This window comes from Sceloporus occidentalis, unplaced genomic scaffold (genome assembly GCF_023333645.1).
Source record: "Sceloporus occidentalis isolate IW3139 unplaced genomic scaffold, rSceOcc1.0.p SCAF_91, whole genome shotgun sequence".
Classification (NCBI taxonomy): domain Eukaryota; kingdom Metazoa; phylum Chordata; class Lepidosauria; order Squamata; family Phrynosomatidae; genus Sceloporus; species Sceloporus occidentalis.
Genome location: NW_028317071.1, coordinates 4,104,108 through 4,130,856, shown reverse-complemented (window position 1 = coordinate 4,130,856; position 26,749 = coordinate 4,104,108). Strand labels below are relative to the sequence as shown.

The following is a 26,749-nucleotide window of genomic DNA, read 5'->3' as shown; positions in this document are numbered from 1 at the left end:
GTAGGCTCAAGTCTATGGTGCAAGACAGACCGTCCCAAAAAGAACGCAGGACTTCCCTGCGACCAAAAAGAACCTGCAAAAAGCGGGTTCTTCTTGTGGCACGATTATGATGCTGCAGTGTACCAATGGCGCACTCGCAACGTCATAATGGCACTGTGACATGTGGACACTAGGCATCCATCACATAATGATGGCAGTGCCCATCTGTACAGGACGCCACCATTTTAACGCCCTCGTCACGTGTGAGGGGCGAGGGGTGTCTAGAAGCGCCGCCCCTCGCACATGACAAAGGTGTCCTATCGCACCCGTCTGGACCGGGCCCGTGAAAGCTCATGCTACGAATGTTTTTATTTCAGGTGTTACAAAAGCTCTTTGTATACTGATTTTCCAGACTAACACAGCTATGTCCTTGAACTCTATTCATGCTTTAGTTATTATTTAAGTTTGTGAAGAAAAGATTTGCAAATCGAGTACTAAATATGTGAGGCCAGAGAACAGGAACAAATCCTTATCCATCCCTACCAACATTATACTTCCCCTGCAACACGAAAGCTGACTGTTGCCCACTGTTAAGTCTTCATGCGCACCCAGCTGCACAGCAGTAGGTAAAGAGAAACAGCCCTTGACTGGGCCAGGTTCCTCACACCACCTCCATTCTGCCCAAAAAGAAAAGGATGGAGTGAATTCCTCCCTGGAATGACAATTTACCTTTTTAAATAGATTGCAGGGCTCCTTTGCACTTTTTAACAAAAAGCACAGCTGCACAATTTAACTGCAGAATGTGGAGTAAATTCTTAGGTGGTACTAAACCCAAGAACGCCCACCCCACCCAAATTTGGGACTGCCATTATAGCAGATTCTACAAGAGACCAAGACTTTAGGGAAGCCTCTTCCAGTCCCCAGAACATCATCATTATTATTAGAATAATAAATTTCTTACCCATCTCTCCCCATGGATCATGGCAAGGGACAACAATTAACAGACACACCACATCAATTAAAACAAATCAGTTAAAATACACATCCATTTAAAAAGACAAATAAGATATATGTGATGTCCAGCCTGGACTGTTTCAATCTCCCCCTGTATTTCCTTTCATATTGGTTCAGGCCATGGTATGTTTAGTGTAGGAAATATTCATTGTATTAGTTGTGGGAGGAGCTGTAGGATCCCCTGCATTTTTCCAGGTTTGGTTTGCCCCTTCCCAGCATGCTCTCCCTTAGCTAGAGGCTTTTAGTTTGGAGCAGTCTTTGCTGTGAGCAGGCAGAGAGCTGTCTTTTGGTGGCAAACAGGCCCAGACAGCCAGAAAGGGCATTTCTTACACATTAGCCGAATCAGTTACCAGGATCTAGTTAGCCAATTTAGTTACCAAGAACAAGTTAGCCATTTTAGTTACCAGTAATTAGTTAGCCGAATCAGTTACCAGGAATTAGTTACCTACTTCAAGACAAAGAGATCAGGAGCTGAAAGACCCTGCACCAGCTCCATTGAGAGAGGAGAGCAAACCAGCATCAGACCCAGAAAGATGACACCCTGAAGATTGCTGAAAGTCTGTAAAGTATCTTTTATTTCAAATTATTTAGAGCTGGGGAGGAGAAAACTCTTTATTTTTGTTCTTTATATTAAACTTCCCCCTTTTTGAACTTTACACTCAGCTTCAGAGCCTTTTTGGGTAGAAGAGTTTGATCTCACCAGGGTACTGGCGTTGCACACCCAAAACTGCCACCACCTTTAGTTGGGTGTGTCTTCACAATATACACATATTAAAACAATCCACATTTAAAATTAATCATTTAAAATGCAGAGAACAGGCTCAACATACAGCATTCCTCTCAGTCATTGTCCTTTACTTTAACACAGCATATGGGAACATGTTACTCATTGTAAACTCCAAACAAGTCACATCCATCTACCCAGACAAGCAAAATGAGTTGTTCTTGGTGAATATTATATTTATTTGAAGGCTGGGGACTAGTTTCTCCATTTTTTAGAATATGTGGAATTGGCCATTTCAGATCAGTTGAATAGCCAAACTCATCTGGGCTATCCAATTCCAAATGACAGAACACAGAAATCTAGTTTATCAGAGAGAAGGCCAGCCCAGGATTCTTCTTCTAGCATACTTCAACTGAATTTTTAAAACAACTGAAAACCTGGATGCTTGCTGACCTAATTTAGCAGAATTCTGGCACAAATCTATGTCCACAGATCTTTGTCTAAACATACAAATGTACATTGGAGGTTACATGGGCATGTTCGCTCCAAGCCCAGCAACACAGAGCTTGGCTCTCGGCTACATATGGCTGGCAAACTAAATCAATGAACAAACACAAACATTCATCCTTCAGCCCCTGAGTTGCATCTGAGGCCCTTTATAAACGGGCACCCTAGTATGTACTCCGCCTGGAAAAGCGGCAGATCAGGGCCTCAGGGCTGCCGCTGTAGAAGCTGAGGCCCCGATCCGTCGGGGAAAGGGGCAGGTACAGGCCGCCTCAAAGGGGCAGTCTATAAACTGCCTGAGACTCTAGAGCAAAAAGACTGAGGTGCTTCAGCTCCCACTTCTGGCAAAGGGAAGTGGCTCAGCCATAGGACCTACTATGTCTGCTATGTTCAGGACACCCAAACCAGTCAAATATTCACGTCTGTAAAAAAACAAACCCAGCTGTTAGGAATGTTTGTCATTAGATGGGTTAACCTGACAACTGTGAACAGTAAAAAAAAAAACCATAGTCATTCTAGTCTGGATGCAAGAAAAAAGGAAACGAAGACTCTAAAGCAGAAGCAAAACTTTAGGGCAATGGTCCCAAACTTTGCTCTTCCAAGAGTTTTGGATTTCAACTTCCAGAAGCCACAGTCAGCTTGGTTCGGAACTGAAGTAAAAAACATCTGGAAGACCAAAGTTTGGGAACCACTGCTTTAGGGGCCTGAATTCTATTAATTGCCTTGCATGGCAAAGCAAAGACCACCAAACACAGCCCTGCAAAGGCCACCTACCACTGAAGAGGCAGGAAAGGAATACGAAGCCTCTGATTAGGCCACCAAGCAGGGCCTTTTCACACAACTAAAGCACTATAATTCTACTCCAACTGCCTGTGGAATCCTGGGATTTGTAGTTTGGTGAGGCCCAAGAGATCCCTAGCAGAGAATTCTAAATATCCCTCCCTAAACTCCAAATCCCAGGATCCCACAGGATGATGGATCCATGGCATCACAGCAGTGCAATGATGTAGCGTGAAACCCACCTTGCTCCCTGGAATTCAGCACACATGGGTTTGCAATCTTCCCTCTCTGTTGAGCATCCAAAAAACCTGCCCCCAAAAGCTTGAAGCCTCTCAGTAGCATGTTTTCAATACCAGAAAAGGCAGCAGGGACAAAAATCATAATGCTGCTGCAAAGCAACCAATGGGCTTTAGCCCTTGAAGCAGAGATTGCAGTTAGTAAGCTCTTAGAAAATGAAACCCATTTGTGATTTGCACGATGCAGCTCTCCTCTTGAGGAACTAAAATGTCACTTGCTCTGTGGCTCTTCCCATCTGGCAACTTCAGGATGGAAATTTAGGATTTGAAAGGCAGTCTGAGGGCTGATTCCCACTTACATTTAAACCTGTTTGGGATTCGCCTTTGCTCTGTGCTGGTAAATTGATTCTAAAAGGATTCCCATCCTTCCTACTATAAAAGCGCATCTTTTCATTGTCCTTGTAATTGCTTCTTTTTTGGCATGATTGTCATCCCTACTAGTTTGCGCTGCTTCAAAATGCATGTCAATCATCTGTGCGTCATCAGTGACATAAGCGGCAGCCCAGGCTCTAGGTAGGGAGAGGGAGCTGGCAGGCACTGGGCCTCTTGGCTGGGCATCACGCAGGAGGTGCTTCCCCCAAAGAGGTGCTCAGGAGCCCAGGGCTAAAACCTTCAAAGGGCTCCATGGCATTTGATTTTTTTAAAAATAAATTGATTGATGATTCAATTAATTGGTTTTGCAACTTGAAAATTAATGAATCAAATTTTCCATGATTTTTAATGCATCCATAGGTCACACCACAATCCAAAAGGCAGCACTGGGGGGGATGGAGGATCTATCAAAAACTGAGGAGGGATAGTAAACACCCCTCTGCCATTATTCCCTCCCCTCCAGAATGATGTGATTCAGATCTGTCATTCCCACTTGTTGAACACACCCCAGAATCGATTCTTTCCAAAAGAATCACCAAAGAACTAATGCCAAGAAACAGCGGGGTTTTGTGTTTGCCTCGCTTCATCGTGATTGAAACTGATCACTCTAGGATCAGACTTGGTTTCAAAAGGGAACGATGGTCATATATACCGATGGGCAATTGGCTTTAAAACATAGTAGGAGTGAGCCCTGAGTTTCAAAGAAGGTTGAGGCATATCTGGGCTATGCTCAGTCTAGTCTTCTGTAAGTTGCGTGATGAGTCTATTGCCCTGATTTTATTTTTTTTAATTTACAAATCTTATTTTGTTCAAGTGTTTAAAACTAACCCTTGTGAAGATTTATGTTTTTTTATGATTCCATTTCTTAGTGGCACAAACTATCAGATCTTTCTTCATCTTGGGTCTGTCCTGTCAGACATATTGGGGGGGGGGGTGTATGTTTAATGTTCAGTAAGGAATTTATGTTTATAATATAAAGACTTTGTCAATCTGACCCCTATTTCTTCATTCTTTGTGTTGTTAGTTGCAATTTTTTTTTCTGGCCATGATAATGAAATAAATAAAAAAGGGATAAGGTTCTGGCTTTGTGTGCTCTTTCAGCAGTCAAGTCCAAAGGACAAATCCACGGAATGCAAGCCAATCCATGGAAAACCAGCCACTGGAACACAAGCCAGTCAGTTCCTTTGAGCTTCTCCGTTCCTGCAGACTGGAAGTATAAATGTGTGTGTTGGTGACAGGGTTAAATGATTTTCCCCACCCTCCATTTCTATCTCAGAGAAATGGTGTGAGAACCTGTGTCACTCTTCCTAAAAAGAGTGTAATAGACTACTGTAATAGCCTTATCAGTCTATGAAAGGGGAAGGTCCAATATCGGCCACTGGGCAATACTTTTATTAAGGTAGACGAAAATATCATGGAAGAATGCAAGCGTTGAGGATTTACTTTATGGAATGCATGAACTTTTGGTGCTTGTTCAGTTTAAGACCCACATCCATCTCTCAAGAGGTACCTCTCAAGCCCTCACCTTCTAACATATTTCCAACCAGAGCAGAGGAATGTAGCTGTTTATGTATTAGAAACTGACTCATGTTTAAAGACAATTTGGTATACCAAATGCACACATTCCAGAGCAAACATGAAGGTAATAAGCCCAAGACTACCAGAGCACAAAGGCTCTGTGCCCAACCATTAGGAAATTACCCATTATAACAATTACTCTGGATGTTTGTGTGTCCAGACTAGTTTAGACAACTTTACAGTTCAAACCATAATTCTGCAGTGTTGCCTGAGGCAGTAATCAATTGGTAAAGGAAAATCAGAGTTTTGTAGCATGTGAAACCTGAAAAAACCAAGGGCCCACATAACAGGCATCCACACAACCTCACATCCAACTTGAGGCAGGCTACTGTAAAGGAACTGTATATATTTATTATGGCACACAGCCAGCACAACGATAAAATACAATACAATAATGACCACTTATACAGTCATAGAAACTCTAACATGTGTCAACTTTCAGGGTGTTTTAAAAGGTTGTAAAAATGTTTCAAAGAATCTCTTTAGCATAGTCTGCATATCAATAAAAGAAATTGATAAAAATAATAGAACAATATTAAAAAAACCTATAGACCATCCTATAACCATATAGGAAAGCCTTGTCAATCAGTTTATATAAGACAAAATTTCATACAGCAAATTACATGGTGTCTGCAATAACAATATCAGCCATAATTAGACTTCCAGAGTTCACTGAATCTATTTTAAATACCCTCTCCGAAGGGTAATATTCAGCACTGGCAGCTGTCCAAATGGGGGTTCAAAAGATGCTCAAAGTATTATCAAATGCACTCAAATTCATTTTCCTTCCTTCTTGTGTGTCTGCATCATAGCAGCAGACCAAAAGCTGCTCCGCCAAACAGTGGGCTGGGGTTCTGAGTGCTTTAGTCCCCACGGCTTCCATTGCTCCTAAATCACAAAGAGCAGAAGCCAGAGGGGAGGACCAGTTCTAAAGGTTTTAAATTACAGGAGAGAAGATTTCAATTGAACCTTAAAAGGAACTTCTTGACTGTAAGTGCGAGGAAAGGTGGTGGTGTCTCCTTCTCTGGATGTCTTCCAACAGAGGCTGGACAGCTCCCTGCTGGGGATGCTTTAGCTGGAGATCCTGTATTGAGCAGGAGATTAGACTTGGTGGCCTAGGCTAGGGGGCTTCTGCCAGCTCTGAGATTCTACGATTCAATTTGATTAATCTGGGGGGGCAAATGCCTCATAGCCAGTCGGTTGCTGGTGCCGGCAGTGGCTGCAGACAATTGATGGGACCATTCTTTCCCCAACCTGCTCCTCATTTTGAGGGATAGGCTTCCCTTAGCTCACTTCTCTAAAAGCAAGAAGAACTTTCTGGACTGCAGCATTTCAGTTGTGAATATGCCCAACACCTGGAGACCCAACCGGCACCCACACTGTATTTTAGCTAGTATTTTAGTGACAAATTAGGTTTTAAGCATTTATGGCCTACTAAGAGCATGCCTTGGTTCTGAGTTATCACCCTGTGGGTCTCACACTATTTGTTTTAAACTGCTTAAGTTATTAAGTTGTTTAGTTCTGAAGTGACTTTATTGATAGTACCCTACCCTGAGATCTGTAAATTGGAAATATTTTAGCAAATATAGAATAAAGACAAACAACTGGAATAGTCACCCCAGTGCTGTAGCAGAACACCTGCCTATTAAGTGCTGCCATTCTTGACAGAGAGCTCTTACCACAATTTCAGAACTTCTAAACCTCCTTTGGGTATACATATTTATAACCAGAAGCAGTCACCCAGAGGTAGGAATCATAACACTCAAAACACTGCTGACACTGGAATCAACTCTGCCACAACACAACATACTCCTATATAAACACACAGGGGAGTGGGCTCCACCCCTCCAACTGCCTTAGAGGGAAAGAAACAGCTGGAAGCAAACTAGGGGTCACTGAGGCTAAGTTTGACAATTTGCAAAAAGGTCCATGATAAAATGTCCTCATTTTGGTCTACATGGGTCTGAGGTCCCCAGCTGGACTACCCTCCTATATGCCCTTTTGCAGAAAAACCCACAAAAATCCAGGATGAAAACACGACATTCAAGATGGCATGTAACCTGCCTTGCCTAAACTTCTGTAGCTGCAAAATATTTGTGGCTCTGTAACGCTGAGCATGCAACCTGAGCCAGATTTAGCCTTCATTCCACTTGAGGAGAACCAGAGGAACAACATGGAACGTGCTGCCTCCCATCCCTCCTCCAAGCAGGTGGGGCTCAAAGCTAACTTCAGAGCAGGCCCACTAGCATAGAGGGAATGCAAAGGCCACTTTGTGAGAAATCATTTATGACCCATTAATTATAAATAAAAACACTATCCTGGCAGTACTACTGTGAAATCTGGGACAATATGGTTGCTCAAGAGGATTCTTTTTGGCATCACTCCCAATTTGTCTGTAAATCATCCGCGGAATCTTTCACCCTCTTCAAAAGCAACACCCTATACATCTAGTACCATTAAAGGCAACGCAGAAAAGTACCATTAAAGGCAACGCAGAAAAGGGCTTGGGACAATTAAATGCATCCACTTAGAAGTTGTTGCTGAAAAGACTGAAGCCAAAGGCTGGAAATTTTGCCCCCAGTAAGATGTTTACAAAAACCCACTTAACCCCTGGAATAATTTATTGTGATATATGTATGTGTGCACATGTGCATACATGTGTTTTAATTTAAACAGAGGGGAAGAAGGGAAACCCACCAAATTACACTGATGGAACCAGCTTTTCCACTATTCTGTTGCCTACTGCATCTAATCTGGTGCTCCTGAGGAGTCCACAAGTTACAAAGGCAAGAGCCCTCTCATTAAACTCCATCACCACCAAGAGAACCTGGACACTCAATATTAGAACAACCATGACTAAAACCATCCACGAATAATAAGTATCTAATATCTACTGACACAACAAACTCACCTAAACTACTTTGAAAACATTGATGTTACCTTGTGTATTATAATTCAAATTGTATGCCGAGCCCCTCTCCTCAAAATACATCAAATAAATTCTCTAGCTGGTTTCATCCCCGTGGCTCCAGGACTAGGACAGCCAAGATCTGAGCTGCCCCACACCTGCTCAGTCCCAGACTCAACCATGGACAGGGATTCCACAACTGGATCTGGGCTGTAGCATTCCAGTTGTGAATGATTCAAAACCTCCAAAGGAGACTCCAAGGTACCAAGACACCTCTCCAAGGTAGTGCATTTCACGGTCAAACAGCTCTTACCACCAGGATATTCTTCCTAATGTTTAGGTGGAACCTCTTTTCCTGTAGTGAACGACTATAACAAGAAGGGAAGAAAGGGGGAGGCTTTCAGCATCACTGCAAACACAAAGCAATTAAGAGGACCCCACAGCCACCATACACACAACACCATTTGGGGGCAGGAGGATGGACTAAGGTTTCTCATAATTTGACCAACCATACAAGTGGAAAATCAAGAAGGAACCTCAGCCCAAGTTCAAGGAGGGCACATCCTACACAACTGAACCCATTACTCACCTTCCCCCTTTCACTTTCTTTGCTACAGAAGCGCGAAGGATGTCAAACCTTGGGACTGCAAAATAGCTAGGCTCCTAGCCATAGAAACAACCTTGGCTGGCCTAGGCTCCCACTGGCAGCTAGATAAGAGAGGATTATCTCAAATGTTACATTCTCCTCAAGGATTTGATTGTCAAGACAGTTGTGTTACAGCTTTCAAGGTTAAGAAGAAAGTTTCCTCTATGGCAGTGGTTCCCAACCTGTGGGTCGGGACCCCTTTGGGGGTCAAACAACCCTTTCACAGGGGTCGCCGAAGACCATTGGAAAACACATATTTGTATGTAGCAATGAAAATAATTGTATGGTTGGGGGTCACCACAACATGAGGAACTGTATTAAAGGGTCGCGACATTAGGAAGGTTGAGAACCACTGCTCTATGGCTTTTTAAAAAAAGGACCAAGTGAGGAAGGCCAAAAAACAAAGTCTGGCACTGGAACAGGGAAAGAGTACAAAAGAAAAGTATTGTGGATTTCCAGGTCATACAAGAAACCCTTGCAAGAAAATATCATTCTTGGTTGATCTTTCAATGGGTAGACTGACATTGTGTTTCCAACCTGTCAGTCCCCAGATTCTGGTGAACTACAACAGCCAGAATCGTTTGCCACTGGCCATACTGCCTGGACTTCTGGGAGCAGAAGTCCAATAACATTTTGGGGGACCTGAGGTAGTAAACCACTGGTTTAGACAGTCAAGGGAGGAAACTCCATTTGGCACTGCTTCACTCACGTGGACTGAAATCCCAACTTCCATACAGCTACAAAAGGTCTGGGAGCATCATTTTCCTGCTTATCTTTAGGGCATCCCAAAGAGAAATCTACACACGGCTTGCAAATATGTCTTGCCAAAGACTCAGTCTCTAACATCTCCACATAAAAGGATCAGGTAGCAACTGATGAGGGGAACAGAAGCCAGTCAAAACAGACCCTCCTGGGCTTGACCGACAATAGTCCAACTGAGTGGAAGGCAGGTTTATATATTTGAGATTGATGCCTACGGTTAAATGTAAAATGAATCTCATGCTGATCACTCTAGCCAAACTGTGGTGGACAAAGTTTGAGATGATTGACCCCCTGTACAACCCATCTCAGCACTTCTGAAGCTTTCACAGAAAGGTATTTTATTTCCTCCAGAAAGCATACCTCCCGGGTTCCCCCTCTCCTTGATGGATGAGATTTCCTGGGGCTCTCTTCACCACCTGTGGCATGCGAGTGCTCTCTAGTATTTCTAGATTCAAAAATAAAAGAGGGAAATTGAAATATTTGCTAAATCCCACTTGGCAGTACTGTTTCCTTTTGTCATGCTGGTATCTGCCACATGTAAAAGAAGAGCCCATCTTCTTTGTCTACTCAAGAGTGCAAGGCTGGCCATAGAAATGGAAGCACCCCAAGCCTAGCTCTCTGCCCCTCCTGAGAGATGGATGATGTCTAGCCCTTGGCTCAAGAAGTTCCAGCTTTCAGAAAGTGATGCAACAGTAGCAGTACAGAAACCAAACTCCTGAAGCAATGGGTCTGCAGCATTACAAAGCTCTGGGTGACACACCCACAACAACCCCAAAGCTGAGGAACAGGAGAAAGAAGCCTCCCTTGGTCAGCTCTTTAGCCAGCTTGACCACAGAGCAAATGTGGACTGTAAGCTTCAGGTGCAGCCAACTCCACAACCATGATCCAAGGCAATGGCAGCAATTGGTGCCCTGCTCCTCAAGCCCACTCACTCCCCTATGCTAAGGCAACCCAGACTGCAAAGCAATACCCTGACCTCTGTTTCCCTACACAAGTCTCAAAGTGGCACAATGCACACACCAAAAGTGGGAGGGAGCAAAGGTTCTTATATAAGCTAACTTGGGAGCATACCCTTGAGGTATCAAAGAGCGAAGTCAAAGCGCTCACTTTGCTGGGGCAATTCTGGAATGCCAGAGTGTGTTTATAGTAAACAAACCAGAGAACAAACCTCCATGACTCATGCGGGGCTTTGCAGGATCTGTGTAGCGGGGAGGCCTGGAGAACAAAAGAGAGGGCCGCAGGACACAGGACACCACAGGAGAGAGGCAATACAGCCCACAACAACAACGGCTGTCCCAAGGCATTGAAAATGCTGCAGCACCTGGACCTTTACTTTGGCTTACCAACCAACCTTGTCCTGGAGTTTATTCCAGTGAAACCAGAGGCAAGCACTCTGGCAATCCAAAAAGCTGGCTAAGCCTGAAGCAATCACTGAAATGTAAAACTCTGGGCAAAGAAGAAAAGTCCACCAGTAACGCCCCTTCAGTTTCTCCTCCTTCCTAGAAGTCTCCAACACTCCCTCTCATCCTAAACAAAACCCACCACCAATGCAAAGAGAGGGGCCAAGAACTGCTGGGAAAAAGCTGTCTGACAGTTTTAACACCCACCCCCCAAATTAACACAGCTGACTTCTTTCAAAACTGGAACCCAAATATTATTTGGGGGGAAAATCAGCTTAATTTCAAGCCTCCTCTAACATTTTCTCCAACAAGAGTTCTCCAAAGACTTTCAAATGCATGGTAAAGTTTTATTGAACTGAGCCTAAGTGCTCTGTTTAATGCCTTGTTTTTATAGTATTGTTCAGGACTCGGAGGGGCACGTGGCTGTTTACATTCAGCTGGTTCCCAGAAGGAAGGCAATATGCTCAGGGGAAGAACAACAAGGAAACAGAAACAACGGGTGAGGACCAGATCTGCCTCTTGTAGTCATAAGATGGCCACACAGCCCTGTCTGACACTTCCTGCCACCCCAAAACATTTCTAAGTTTATCCCCTTCACTATATTAAAAGAGGTTATAGGAAACTTGATGTAAACAACTGGGAGTGAGAGAGAGAGAGAGAGAGAGACATGTGGGGTTTTTTTTTTGGGGGGGGGGGAGGTAGAGCCTGAATCCCCAAATATCACCCACACACTTTGCATGAAAAATGCCATCCTAAACACTGGCAAGGGGCCACTTTGACTCCCTATTTTATATATAGCTAGCTCCAGATATATAGCCATGGATGGTACAATTATACCCTTTCGTGTTCCAAATGCTAAATTCAAGAGAAGCCATTTTAGATTCTGATGCATCTGGCAGTTTAGAAATATAGGTTGTGAGGGTGGGTTAAGGGTTGTATTCAGGACCCATTGCAAAGTATTTGAGGGGAAGCAGTAACAGATGGAATGACCCATGTCATCCTGTGAAACACAAAAGTAATCTTAGCTTTCCAAACCAAAACATCCCAACACCTAATGTAAAATTTAATTCCAGTGTACACAAGTGTTGTACATAGATTAACTTCTATTTAAACCAGGGGTGGGGGTGGGGGATGCAGCCACTTGTCTCTAAAAATCCCCCTTGAATTTTGCCACTGGGGCCCCATCACATTCAAAAGAAGTTGCATCTCCGTGTTTTGGTTATTATGAAATACAAAAATGAAAGGACACCACAGTTTTTCAACTCTGCTCTTCCTTCCCTTGAACCAAAACATTTGTCATCCTGAAGCAATCTGCATTCCCACACAAAAACCCACATTTTTATTTTTACCCAAAGCAATCCGCAGGGCTGTAAAAATTTTCCGAGTCCAATTCACAGATGCTTTCAAGGAACGCACTTCAGAAACGGCCTGAGATGCAGAAATCCGTTGCCAAATGGATTTCTCAGATTAATTGCCTCCTTGTTTTTTCCTAGACACAACAAACACAAAACAAACAAGGAAGCCGGAAAAGAGAAACAGCACCAAAGCCCAGAAGACAAAAAAGAATGAAAATGTCACAGCGATAGTTGTTACCTTGCCTGTCAAGAGTACAATACCTAAAGTTTGGGTGCATTTAGACTTTGTTTTCTTTAATCCCAAACTCTTCTTAAACCAAATCAGCCCTCCCACAGAACACAAGGGTGTCTGCCTCTCTTTCCAGATGCCTGGATGGCATAGTGGCCACCTGCTAAACACCTCAGCCCCAGAGTGATGGCAAGGAATGGACCTAGCCAAGAAATAATCCTCATGAAGAAAATGTGGGGGAAAGAGGTGGTGCTTGCTCAGACCACAATGCTCCAGACCAAATGGACTCGATCAGCTGTTACAGACTGGCACCAAACGGGCATTGCCAGTAGCCTGGACTGAAACAGGCATATTTCCAGGATTAATCACCTCTGGGGCACAGAGGCCCACAAGAGGAGTAGCAGGAGGAAGGCAGGCTTTCTCCAGAACCAAAGAGAAGCCAGCCAGCCAGACAGCCTGCCTGCCTTCCTTCCTTATTATTATTATTATTATTATTAGCCTTTATTTATAAAGCGCTGTAAATTTACACAGCGCTGTACATAAATTTTTTAGTCAGACGGTTCCCTGCCCTCAGGCTTACAATCTAAAAAGACAAGACACAAAAGGAGAAGGGAATGGTGGTGAGGAATAGGATCAGGTCCAGCAGATCTTCTCCACCTCCGAGGCCTGGAGCAAGGCAGATGGACTGGAGGAAGGGCTTGGCTTCTTAATGGATGCTTAAAAGGAGGCTTCTTGAGTCAGAGAGGGACTCACCTCTGGGAATGCTTCTCTAAACAATATAGTCTTTAATTCAGTTTTGAAACTGGGTAGAGAAGTGATGCGGTGTGCATGTGGGGGAAGAAGGTTCCAGGAGTAAGGGGCAGCAAGCGAGAAGGGACGAATTCGGGAGGGGGCAGTGGTACTCCTACACTGTGACAGGAGACCCTGACTACCAGAGCGGAGGGTGCGAGTAGGAATGTAAGGAGAAAGCAGGTCAGATAAGTAAGGAGGGGCCAATCTATGGAGGGCTTTGAAAGTCAGTAACAAAAGCTTGTACCGGATGCGGAAGGGGAAGGGGAGCCAATGAAGGGAGGAGAAAAGAGGAGAAACATGGTCAAAGCGGCGAGCGGATGTGACAATACGGGCAGCTGAATACTGGACAGAGATTAAAGGATGGAGGTGTGAAAGAGGAAGTCCTGTCACAAGAAGGTTACAATAATCTTGTCGCGAAACCACTAGGGCATGGACCAGAGTCTTGGCAGTAGAGGCTGAGAGGAATGGATGGATCTTGGCAATGTTGTAGAGAAAGAATCTACAGGCCTTGGATCTGGGGAATAAATGACAGAGAAGAGTCAAAAATGAAGCCAAGACTGCGGGCTTGATGAACCGGTTGAATAGAAGTGTCGTTGACAGAAACAGAAAAGGAATAGTGAAGGGTGGGTTTAGGTGGAAAGACAAGAAGCTCAGTCTTAGACATGTTGAGCTTCAAGTGCCGAAGCCGCATCCACTGAGAGATGGCAGTCAGACAAGAAGAAACTTGCTGTTCAAGCCTTGGAGAAAGGTCAGGGGTGGAAAGATACAGCTGAGTGTCGTCGGCTTACAGATGATAAGAGGAACCAAAAGAACTGATGAGTTTACCTAGGGACAGTGTATATAGAGAGAACAGAAGGGGACCCAAGACAGAGCCCTGGGGAACTCCAATAGATAGGGGAACAGAGGACGGTCTGACCACCCGTGACCACTGCAAAAGATCTATCTGACAAGTAAGATTTAAACCAGTCGAGAGCAGAGTCAGCGAACCCAAGGTCAGAAAGTAAATCAACCAGGAGACAGTGATCAACAGTGTCAAAGGCTGCAGACAAATCGAGAAGAATGAGAATAGAGTAGAGGCCGTTTGCCTTGGCCCGCAAGAGATCATTTGAGATCTTGGTGAGGGCTGTCTCTGTAGAGTGCCGTGGGCGGAAGCCAGATTGGAAAGGGTCCAGGATGGAGTTGGCTTCAAGAAACTTAATACAGCGAGAATAAACAACCCGTTCTAGGACCTTAGAAAGAAAAGGAAGAAGAGAAATTGGACGATAGCTAGACAAAGAAGAGGGGTCGAGAGAGGGTTTCTTCAGAATTGGGGAAATGAGAGCATGTTTGAAGTCAGAAGGGAAGGAACCCATAGAGAGAGAGAGAGATTAAAGATATAGAGGAGTGAGGGCAGAAGAGAAGGGGCTATAGAGATTAGGAGACGGGAGGGAATAGGATCAAGAGAACAGGTAGTAGGTTTGGAAGAATTTAGCAGCTTAGAGAGTTCATCCAGAGAAACAGGGGGAAACACAGAGAGTTTATTAGTAGAAGGTACCAGGAGGTTAGTGGTAGGGGGCAAGTCGGGAGGAACTATTTCAGATCAGATAGTAGTGACTTTTGTGATGAAGTAGTTGGCGAAGTCAGTAGGGGGAAAAGATGAGAAGACAGGGGGAGAGGAAGGTTTGAGTAGTGTATTGAAGCAGAACAAACGCTGTGGACGCCTCTCATTAGCGCAGATCAGCGATTTAAAATAGTTCTGTTTTGCCATAGACAGAGCGCGTGAAAAAGATAAAAGGATGAATTTATAATGAATGAAATTGGCCGGTTCCCTAGACTTTTTCCAAAGACGTTCGGCCGCTCGAGAGCAGGACCGGAGGAACCTGATAGTGGGAGTGAGCCAGGGCTGAGGCCTAGTCATGGGGGAAGACACACGTACAGATACAGGAGCAAAGCTGGCAAGAGTTGAAGAAAGGGTGGAATTAAATAAAGACGTTGCTGAATCAGCAGAGTCCCCAAGATCAAGAGAAGAGAGAGATTAATTCAAAGTCTGACTGAGATGGTCAGAGTTAACAGACTGAAGGTCGCGGAAATGGCGCTGGACAGTACGACGAGGAGGTGGGATATAAGTAAGAGTAAAAGAAATTAAATGATGGTCAGACAATGGAATATCAGATGCCAGGTAGTCAGAAATGATGCACTTAGCAGCAAGAATTAGGTCAAGACAGTGACCAGAGGAATGGGTTGAAGAGTTAGAATGAGGCTGAAGGCCAAAAGAAGCAAACAGGGATCTAAGGTGAGATGAAGAAGGATTGTTGGGATTGTCAAGGTGAATATTAAAGTCACCTAGGATTAGAGAAGGGACTGTATCAGATAGAAAAAACGTCAGCCAAGATTCAAAGTCAGATAAGAATTGGGTAGCAGGAAGGCAATAGATGACAGCAACCCGAAGCTGTAAAGGAAAAAAGAGTCGAATACAGTGAGACTCGAATGAAGAGAAACAATAGCTGGGGGGGAAAGAAAGAACTTGAAACTGGCAGGAATTGGACAATAGTATACTGACCCCTCCTCCTCGACCCTCAGGGCGGCTTGTGTGAGTGAATGAGAGACCACCAAAAGAAAGGGCAGCGGAGGTAGCAGTATCATGGGCTGGGAGCCAGGTTTCAGTAAGAGCGAGAAGGTTAAATGATCTAGGGAGAAAAAGATCATGGACAGCAGTCGCTTTCGGAGCAACAGAGCGACAGTTCCAGAGTGAACAGAGGAATGGAAGTTGGGAGATAGGAAGAGGTCGAATAAGGATCAGGTTAGGAAAGATGCGTGGAGCCATGGGAGGAAAGGATTTAGTAAGCAATAATCAAAAGAAGAAAATATAACAATGACAAAAGTAGCAATATAATAGCCAATTGTATTTGGTAATATTGCCTAAATATCACAAGGCACAAGGGATTTAATAGAGAAGGAAGGGGTGGGATTGGAAGCCTTTGTTCAAGGTCCCAGCTGCTGAGAGTGATGGAAGGAGAGGTGGCTGATGGATGCAGGGAAGGAAAGCTCTATCCTTTGAAGAAGGCCCGATAGATCCGACTCATTCTTCAGATGGATGTAGGAATGGGAGGTCCTTTCCCTTGAGGCAGGCCTAGTGGATGAAAGTCACTCCTCAGATGGATGTAGGAAAGAGAGGCCCTTTACGCTGAGGGAGGCCTGGTGGATGAAAGTCACTCCTCAGATGGCTGCAGGGAGGACGGTCTAGAGGCAGTTGAAGGTGTGTGTTAAGGCTGCAAAGCCAGACAGAGGGAAGAGAAGCCCCAAGGAGAGCAATCCAGCAAGACAAAAACAGGAATAGCACTAAAGAAAGGCTTCCCCAGGGAGGTGCCCTTGACAGAAGAAACTGAACAAAAGTGCAAATGTAGTTTTAAAAAATTCAAGTAGCATTGTCCTTTTTATAGGCCTTTTGACAAGATGAATTACTTGAAAAAGGCTGTTCAAAACAGCCTTGCCCTCCCACTTTTTCAGGCTAGAGCCTGGGTCCTACTACTGGTCTAGAAGTTTGTGTTTCTGTGTGAGGGAAAGAGCGATCCATCCATATGTGAATGAAAAGTGCCACAGTCCAGCCCTTATTGTATTTCTCCCTTCCCTGTCAGTTATATGATTAATTTAAAAGCAGGTACTCCTTTAACCCTGCCTCTGCTCAACAGTGCCCTGAATGCTCTCAAATACTGCTTTTTGCTCTTTTTGCACTTCCCAATTTCCTGGATAGAAATGTGCCTTTACTAACCACAAGCCACGGGTTGGGCATTATTTGCATTCTTTCCCTGATAAAATTTGGACATTTGCAAGTGGCTTCCTAGAGGTTATGGAACAGGCACCGCTTTGAATGAGAACTGCTTGTTTCCAATTCAACACAATGGGATTTATTGGCATGAAAATGCATCTTTGTTACTCGGCCACTGGATCCTGAAAAATACCTGTTGTGGGAATGGGAGGTGAAGAAGACCCCATAAAACTGCTAAAATCCATTTCTTAATTCTCCCCCCAAACACAAAACTTCCTCTGCACACGCCTTCTACCTTACCCCACAAACTCTCTGTATATTAAGGCTTTAAACAAGAAAGGTTAAAAGCCAAAGAGATCCCCACCATCCTTCCAGGGTGCAAATGCAGATTTGCACCCAGAAAAGGCACTCATGCCATAACTCTGATAAGGAAGCACTCCCAATAAAAGCATCGCCTTTCTTCCCTACAGGTATCTGGCATCCACCATGGAGGCCAAGGGCAGAAAATACAATATGCATGCCCGCTTGAGGCATCTCCTAAAATAAGGGTCACCTTGCCGTTTTTTGATTTCACCAGTGGCTAATGATTAGCCAATCACTCACCAAATGCCAATTTTGCCCCTGGGACCCAACTGTCAGCAGAACAGCCCAAACAGCCCAAAGTGTCCAACCATAAACCCAACAGCATTTGGTTAAAATACTATCAGCAGAATCCCTCTTGCTAAAGACAAGACATGGTCAACTGGGGTGATAAACCTCAGAACCCACTTCAAAAACTGTTAGAAAATAAGGGGCTAGCAAAATGTTAAGTCAAACTATATTAAAGTAACATGCTGGACTGTATAAAAAACACACTGTGGTATACACATGCAAATCACTCCTGCATTCCCAGGCTCACAGACTACATATAGACCCACTTTTTCCAGGCAAGCATTCTCTGAAGATGCCAGCCACAGCTGCTGCTGGCGAAATGTCAGGAAGAAACTCTTCTAGAACATGGCCACAGAGCCCCCCAAAAATCCACAAAAAACCACACTGTGATACATTCCTGAAAACAATGAGAATATATCTAAAGGTAAATTATAAACACATGATATTAAAAAAAATAAGCAGAACTATATCTGATTGTTAATTACAAGGATCTATATTCCAACATACTACTTTAATAAACAAATAGAATTGCCAGACAAGTACATGAACAATCAAGTTATCCACAAGATGCTGCAGAAATGCTAATACATCTATGCTGTTGCTGTTTTGCTGTTGCTATGCACCTTTAAGTCACTTCCAACTGATAGCAACCCTAAGGCAACCCAATGATGGGGTTTTCTGGGGCTGATAGTGTGTGACTTGCCCAAGGTCAGCCAATGGGTTTCCATGACCAAGCCAGAATTTGAACCCAGTGCTCAAACCACTGAGCCACTCTTGCTCAGAACAGCACCCTTGTCTTGCAAATATGCTCAGTTCCTCTCTCTTTCCAGTGCACTCTCCCTGCAGAGAAGCCATGGGGAGGAGGAGGCGAGATGTTAGAAGAGATGCCACCGAACTGAAGTCACACAGAGTTGGAAGACCCCCAAGGATCATCCAGTCCAACCTGCTGCCATGCAGAAATACACAATTAAACCACTCCTAAGAGATGTCCATCCAGCCTACATCTTTGAATTCTACAGGGAAGATCAGCCTGTGTTTAAAAACCTCCAAAGAAGGAGACCCCACCACCCTCCAAAGCAGTGTCAAACAGTTCTTAATGTCAGGAAGGTCTTCCTATGGTTGAGGTGGAATCTCTTTTCCTCTTGCCAGTGGACCATCACTGTCCCAGCAACCACGGGGAAGGTCAGGGAAGGCGTGGAAACTTGCATACAAAAATTCAAACTCCAAGAACAAGGTAATGGTCATTCCTTGGCCTAAACTGCCTTGTACACACACAGCAGGAGCTAAAATAGGCAGGCAACACCCCCTGTCCCTCATAAAAAGGCACACTGAGCACCAGCCCCTTAGAACCTTCTTTTGTACACAGGACTCCCAAGAGAATCCCAATCCTCTACAGTAAGCTATTATTGTTATGTTGATGGTCACTATTGAGGATAGTAGCTGGTGCCTGGAAAAGAGAGCACAAAGATTCCTAGACCACAGAAATGAAACACGAAACATAAATGCTATTAAATAAATTATGGGTGAGACCCAAACTTGCACTATGCATGTGTCCATCTGGACTGTTATCTATGTAACATCTGCTGAAACAAACCAGTTTAATCTCAAAGGTGCTGCTCGATTCCTTTTTGCTCCTTTTCCACATTTCCCATTTTGAGATAGATAGATAGATAGATAGATAGATAGATAGATAGATGATAGTAGTTTTGACATGGTCAGTCTAATTTAATACTTCCACCACAAAAACATTCAGAAAAACATAAGAAGGAGAAAGAAAAATAAGGTATACATACATACAAATGCATACATACTATATATCTGAAACCAAACTAAAACTAAAAACATGCTAGCATGATAAACTAATACACTAAACTAAAGCAATCAGCACAAACAACATATTAAACATTAACTAACTAAAATACAAATGGGCTCTGAACCCAGAATCCAAACTGTATCGAGAGAGAAAACATTCCAAAAGCAGAAACATTTCTTCTAGCATTGCAGCAGGAGTTACTAGTAACCATAACCACAGACTATCAGATTTTTCATTGCTCAAAAATTGATTAATATAAATGGGACTGACTAAAATTAGGAAATCCCAGACCTCTCCTTTCTTTAACATCATACATCATCTTAAATTTTATTCTGGGTTTCCTTGCCTGCCAGATAAATCTGAACAAATTTCCTTCTGCCATTTCAAAAAGGGTGTTCTGGTTATTTGGATGAGGATCATCTGAAAGCAAAACAGAAATCTTGGCAAAATGTTTGCTTTTATTACTGCAATTCACCCTGTTCCACATTTTCTAAAACACTAAGACAATTAATATTATTATTATTAAGCTTTATTTATATAGTGCTGTAAATTTACACAGCGCTGTACATACAATCTTTTTAATAAGATAGTTCCCTGCCCTCAGGCTTACAATCTAAAAAGACATGACACAAAAGGAGAAGGGAATAGTGGTGGGGAAGAAGGGGATCAGGTCCAGTGGTTCTTCACTCCCTCTGAAGCCTAGACCAAGGCAGATTGACTGGAGGGAGGGCTCGGCTTCTTAGATGACTATTCTCTTTGAAAACTTGGACCTGGGGATCCAGCTTAGAATCCTAGAGTTGGAAGACTCCCTAAGGCCCTCCAGTCCAACCCCCTTCTTCTGCCATGCAAGGACACAATCAAAGCACCCCTGACAGATGGCCATCCAGCCTCTGTCCAAAAACCTCCAAAGAAGGAGAATATGACTTTCTTTCCTTCCTCAGTGTGCCATTTGGGGGGGGGGGGAGGTAGGGAGGAAATGCTTCCTAAAGTCTCTTCAAGGGCAGGTATTTAGGGTGCCAGGCAGGGCTTGGGGTACAGTGTGTAGCTGTGCTCCAAGGAACATATCTGCAGGCATGGCAGTGTGCTGACCATCGCTCAGGAGTGCTTGAATGTGGGGTTTTTACTTTAATTCTGTTACAAGAGCTGACCCAGCTCTATGGTTTACTCAGGCCCCATTCAGACAGGTCAAAATAAAGCTGCTTCGGGTCACTTTGGAGGTATGCTGTTTAAATGTTGCATGCGTCTTAAAAGTCTGGAAGCCGCACCAAAGCCACAATCCAGTCCTAAGGAATGGAATGTGGCTTTGGCACAGCTTCCAGACTCTTAGGACACATGCATCATTTAAACAGCATACCTCCAAAGTGACCCAAAGCAGCTTTATTTTGGCAGTCTGTATAGGGCCAGAGTCTTCTCCTCTTATTTGGTACAGGCTGAGACTCCCTTATCCAAAATACTCCAAAATTGTCCACCTGGGCGGCTGAGAGAGTGACACCTTTGCTTTCTGAAGGTTCAGTGCACACAAACTTTGTTTTGTGCACAAAATTACCCAAAATGTTGTTATTAACGTATGTACGTGGAGGGCATACATGTGTATATAATGTAAATATGAATGTATATTGAGAGATAGGATGGCTTCAGTGGTTTCACTGCTAAATTACGAGTGCAGAGAACAGTGTTCAAATCCCAACTTGGCCATGGAAATCCACAGGGTGATTTTGGGCAAGTCACATACTCTCAGCTTCCAAAGATTGCAATGGCGAACTCCCTCTGAAGAAACTTGCCCAAAAAAACCCCAATAATATTTTTGCCGTAAGTTGGAAATGACTTGAAAGCACAAAACAACAACAAAAACAACATGTGTGTGTATGTGTGTGTGATTATGATGATAATACTAATATAAAATTTCCTTCGGGCTATGTGCATATGAAATATAAAATGCATTCCATGTTTAGATTTGGGCCCCATCTCCAAGATACCTCAATATGTATGTGCAAATATTACAAATCTGGTTAAAAAATCCAAAATCTAAAGCATTTCTGGCCCCAAGCATTTTGGAAAATACGAGAGACTCAACCTGTGTGGGCCTGATCCACCGTGGGAGCCCCATCTTTGGCAGAGAAAGTTAGGATATCGATCCAGTGGATTAAATAAATCCTGTTTGGAGAGGGGGAGACTTCTGAGACCCGAAGTGAGACCTCCAAAGAATCTGTCCCAGGATTCTCATTCTTTCCTTACTAGGTGCTCAGTCTTTCCTTACTAGCAGTAGTACTGATGTTGAAGGGGGGGATTCTCTGCTGAAGAGAATCTCCTGCCTGCCAGGTAACCACCATCGTTGTGCTCACACAGACACACAAACACACTCTTAGGGAGGAGAGAGATTTCAAACCTGTCCATCATTGCTCCTGCTTCTCCTCCTCATACAAATGCTACAGACACAACATCAGCGAGAGCCAGGATGGTCTAGCACTTTGAACATAGGACTAGGACTCTGGAGATCGGGGTTCAATTCCTGGTTTGGTCACAGAAACCTGACAGCCTCTCAACCACGGTGATGAGTCGCCATAAGTCAGAAACAACTTGAAGGCACACAACACCATCAACGCTACTAGTACCGCCACTATTACTGGTATACCTGCACCACCATGCCCACCTGCACCCCTTGGGAAGGAGAGGGGTGCCAATCCTCTCCATACCTTGCCAGTCCTCCTCACATCATCAATCGACAATAACACACCCCAGAAGAGAGTCTGCAAAGGGGTCTTGTGGCATCTTTGAGACAAACAGCGTAAAGAAGCTGTAGCACAAGATTTGGATTCCTCACCCCAAAAGAGACACCCAGGGCCTCTCTGTTACTCCACTGACAGCAACGCCTCCCAAACTCACCCACCCACCCTAGGACAGACATGGGGGGGTCTCCAGCAACAACTGCAACAGCAGCAGCAGCAGCAACAACAACTTGGCCCATCCTGCTCTGCCTCAGGGGAGAAATATCAAACCTCGACAGCCTTATTAACTCTCCCACACCCAGTGTGTGTGTATGTGACTTAATACCTCTCTGTTACTCGTAATATTACTACCACTATCACCACCACTGCTACTGCTCATGCTGCTAAGCACAAGATCACACGTGTCCCAAGAAAACAGTGCCCAAATCCTTTTGGTAGCAGTGGTGGTTGTTATCATTACTATTATCTCGACCCCATGCATCCAAGAAAATAGACCAAGTCCACGAATGCTTCTGCTACAACTTCTTTTACTCAGTTAGTCTTAATGGTGCCACAAGAGTGTAGTGGAGTCTCCTTCCTTGGAGCCTGTCTTTAAACAGAGGCTGAATGACCATCTGTCAATGGGGATGCTTTGAGTGAGAGTTCCTGCATGGCAGAAGAAGGGGGTTGGACTGGATCAGGGCCCTTCTTGGGGTCTCTTCCAACTCTATGATTCTAAGATCCCTTTGCGCACTCCAGACTAACATGGCTAGGTCTCTGAACCATATCATGATAAGCATGATTCCTGCTTCCCTTCCTCCTATCACCCTTCCCTCAGGAGACAGCCCCCCAACCTGCTCCTATTAGTATCATGCCCCATTATCATTATTATTATGTCCAGAGATCTAGTAGCACCTTTGAGGCTAACAGTCTTAAAGGCACTACCCAGTCCCTTTTTCCATACTGGTTTTCCAGTGTAACATGGCCATGTCTTTGTATTACTATATGTTCTTCTTTCTTCCCCTCAGAGACAGCCTCCCCTCTTAGTAATGTCACACCTTACTCCTATTGTTGTTACCTAGAGAGATCTTGGAGCACCTCTGAGACTCACTGAAAGAAAGAAAGCCTAAGGAGCTTTCCTAGACCTCAGTCTTCCTCCTCAGATGCATTTGGGCTGCCATTTCATGCTACCAATTTCACCAAATTAGGAGGAATAGTTAATACTCCAGAGGACAGGACCAACATTCAAAATGACCTGAATAGACTAGAAAGCTGGGCCACAGCTAACAAAATGAACTTCAACAGGGAGAAATGTAAGGTACTGCACTTAGAGCAGAAAAATGAAATGCACAGATATAGGATGGGGGACACCTGGCTTAAGGTGACAACATGTGAAAGGGATCTGGGAGTCCAAGTAGACCACAAGTTGAACATGAGTCAACAGTGTGATGCGGCAGCTAAAAAGGCCAATGCAATTTTAGGCTGCATCAATAGAAGTATAGTGTCTAGATCAAGGGAAGTAATAGTGCCACTGTATTCTGCTCTGGTCAGGCCCCACCTGGAATACTGTGTCCAGTTCTGGGCACCACAATTTACAAAGGATGTTGAGAAACTGGAGTGTGTCCAAAGGAGGGTGACTAAAATGGTGAAAGGTCTGGAAACCATGCCCTATGAGGAACGACTTAGGGAGCTGGGGATGTTTAGCCTGGAGAAGAGAAGGTTAAGAGGTGATATGATAGCCCTGTTTAAATATTTGAAAGGATGTCATATTGAGGAGGGAGCAAGCTTGTTTTCTGCTGCTCCAGAGAACAGGACCCGGAACAATGGATGGAAGCTACAGGAAAAGAGATTCCACCTGAACATTAGGACGAACTTCCTGACAGTAAGGGCTGTTCGACAGTGGAATGCACTCCCTCGGAAGGTGATAGAGTCTCCTTCCTTGGAGGTCTTTAAACAGAGGCTGGATGGCCATCTGTCAGGGATGCTTTGATTTGGATTTCCTGCATGGCAGGGGGTTGGACTGGATGGCCCTGGTGGTCTCTTCCAACTCTACGATTCTATGATGTTTATCACACTATACTCTTATAGTGCTACTATTCCACTTTGACTGCTCTAGCAGTCTCTGCCTGAGAATTCTAAATACCCCTCCTTAAAACTGCAAATCCCAGAATGCAACAGGAGGCAGCTAGAGGAGTCAAAGTGGAATAGTAGCACTTTAAAAGTATAGTGTGATAAACATCTACAATTCTATGATTCTTTCAGTTGGTCTCAAAGGAGCTCCAAGATCTGGCTATGGACTGATTCCAGAAACTGACATGGCTATATCTTTGGATTCTACTGTTGTTGTTGTTGTTGTTGTTGTTGTTGCCTCCATGTCTCCTCTCACCTTCCCTCAGAGTCAGCCCCACTTCTCTTTAGTTTATAACAAGGGGGAAAGGGACCATGGCATCTTTGTTTATGAATGGTGTATACTGTTATTGGTGTATTTTATGGTTGTAACCCGCCTTGGTCCTTCTGGGAGAGGCAGGCTATAAATAAGTTTATTATTATTATTATTATTATTATCATGCCTTGTTGTTGTTGTTGTTGTTATGGACGCTAATCCTCCTCCTGCCCCTCCCCCGGAGGCAGCCCCCGCTGCCATCACAGGCCTTATTGTTATTATTATTATTATTATTATGCTTCTGGTTCTTCTTGCTCTTCTTCTTCCTCCTGCCGCCCTTCCCCCGGGACACAGCCCCCCCTCCTCTTCCTAGGCTTTCTTAGGATGCTCATGATCAGTGATGATGTTTGCCCCCCTCCTATGCCTATGCCTAGGCCTCCTCCTCCTCCTCTTGCTCTGCCTTCTCACCGTGGGGCTCGCTGCTGCTGCTGCCGCTGCTACTGCCGCCCAGTTCGGCCTGGGCGTCGGCGAGGAGGGCGGCCGCCAGGGCCAGCGCCGCCAGGGCCAAGGGCGGCCAAGGCCCAGGCCAGCGCCGGGAGGGAGCCTCCATGGCCTCCGAGCGAGGCCCCGCTTCACGCCATGCGCCTCCTCCTCCTCCTCCTCCTCCTCCTCCTTCTCCTCGGCGGCGGCACCTGAACCCCAAGGCTCCCCTCCTTCGGCCTCCCTGCCGTCGCCCCCAGTAAACAAGCGCCGCCGCCTGAGCTGCAGGAGAGAGGGGCGGGGAAGCCAAGGGAGGCCGCGGCGGCTGCTGCTGCTGCTGCTGCTGCTGCTGCTGCTGCTGCTGAAGGGAGGCCAGGCCTCCTCCTCCTCCTCCTCCTCCTCCGGGCAGAGTTCGGCTCTGAGCGGAAAAAGCGGAGCCCGGAGCCCGGACGGGATGGAAAGAGGCCCACAGCCGCCTCCCTCATTCACTCTCTCAGGCGCCTTAGGCGCCATCCAGACTGGAGGAATAACCCAGCTTGGCACCGCTTTAACTCTCTCTGGCTCAAGGCTATGGAGTTCTGGGAGTGGGAGTTTGTTGTGGGCCCGGAGCAGAGCCCAGCACGACGGACTCCAACTCCCAGGACGCCATGGCCTTGAGCCGGGCAAGAAATAAGTAAAGTAACCATAGAATAATACATCGTCCACCTGGATTTCCACGTCCTCCATAACCCTCTGCCCCTCCCCCCCCCCTTTGAAAACACGACAACAACGCAGATTACGAATTCACATCAGGATCATCATAGACGGATTGGAGGGGAGACATCTTTGGGGGCTGACAGAAGCTTGGCTGGCGTCGTCATCATCATCATCATCAGCAGCAGCAGCAGCAGCCTTGTTTGTTTGTTTGTTTGTTTGTTTGTTTCAAGGATTTATAGCTCTCTCTTTTTTTCTCCAGACATGGATTACAATGATTTAATTTTAAAAAAACGAACTAAAACTTTGATCACAAAAGTTTAAAAAACAATTATTATTATTATTATTATTATTATTATTATTTCAAGGATTTATTGGTTACAAAAGCTTTTTTAAAATAATAATAATAATAATAATAAAATATTACCAACATTAAAACATCAGTTATACACAGGATAGATGATATGATGATGATGATGATGATGATAATTAGACCCAAGATGTCTCATATCAATTGTCACTATTTAAGGGATTTTAATTGTGTAATGGTTTTCGTTAATTAAGTAGTTTAGTTTTAAGGAAGGGGGGATAATAAGGGGACGATTTAATTTCATCTGTGTATGTAATTATGTATTGTTATTGGCCTGTTTTTTATTGTTGTAACCCGCCTTGATCCTATGGGAGAGGCAGGATGAAAATAAACCTGATGATGATGATGATGATGATGGTGATGATGATGATGATGATGATGGTGATTATAATTGGCTCAGGGGGCTGACTCTTCCCTCAAGGGTCCGTTAACAGCAAATAATTAGCAATGCCCTCTCATGAACTCATTAATGAGGGCCTGCTGACTGGATCGTTATTAGTAATAACAAAATAATAAACCCACCTTGACTCCCATTGTGGGAGAAAAGCGAGATATAAATCCTAGAAATAA

At 44.5% G+C, this 26,749-nt stretch overlaps 1 protein-coding gene across 1 annotated transcript in view; it reads right to left on the bottom strand.

Moving 5' to 3' along the window:
* Positions 1-25,293, bottom strand: part of LOC149284583 (insulin receptor-like) — a gene marked incomplete at its 3' end in the record, with an annotated part of 119,374 nt that extends 94,081 nt beyond the window's left edge. Inside the window, exon 1 of the mRNA XM_089496652.1 lies at positions 25,105-25,293. Within this exon, the coding sequence (XP_089352778.1) occupies positions 25,105-25,246 (142 nt within the window). The remainder of the gene's footprint in view (positions 1-25,104) is intronic.
* Between the last annotated feature and the right edge of the window lie 1,456 nt (positions 25,294-26,749).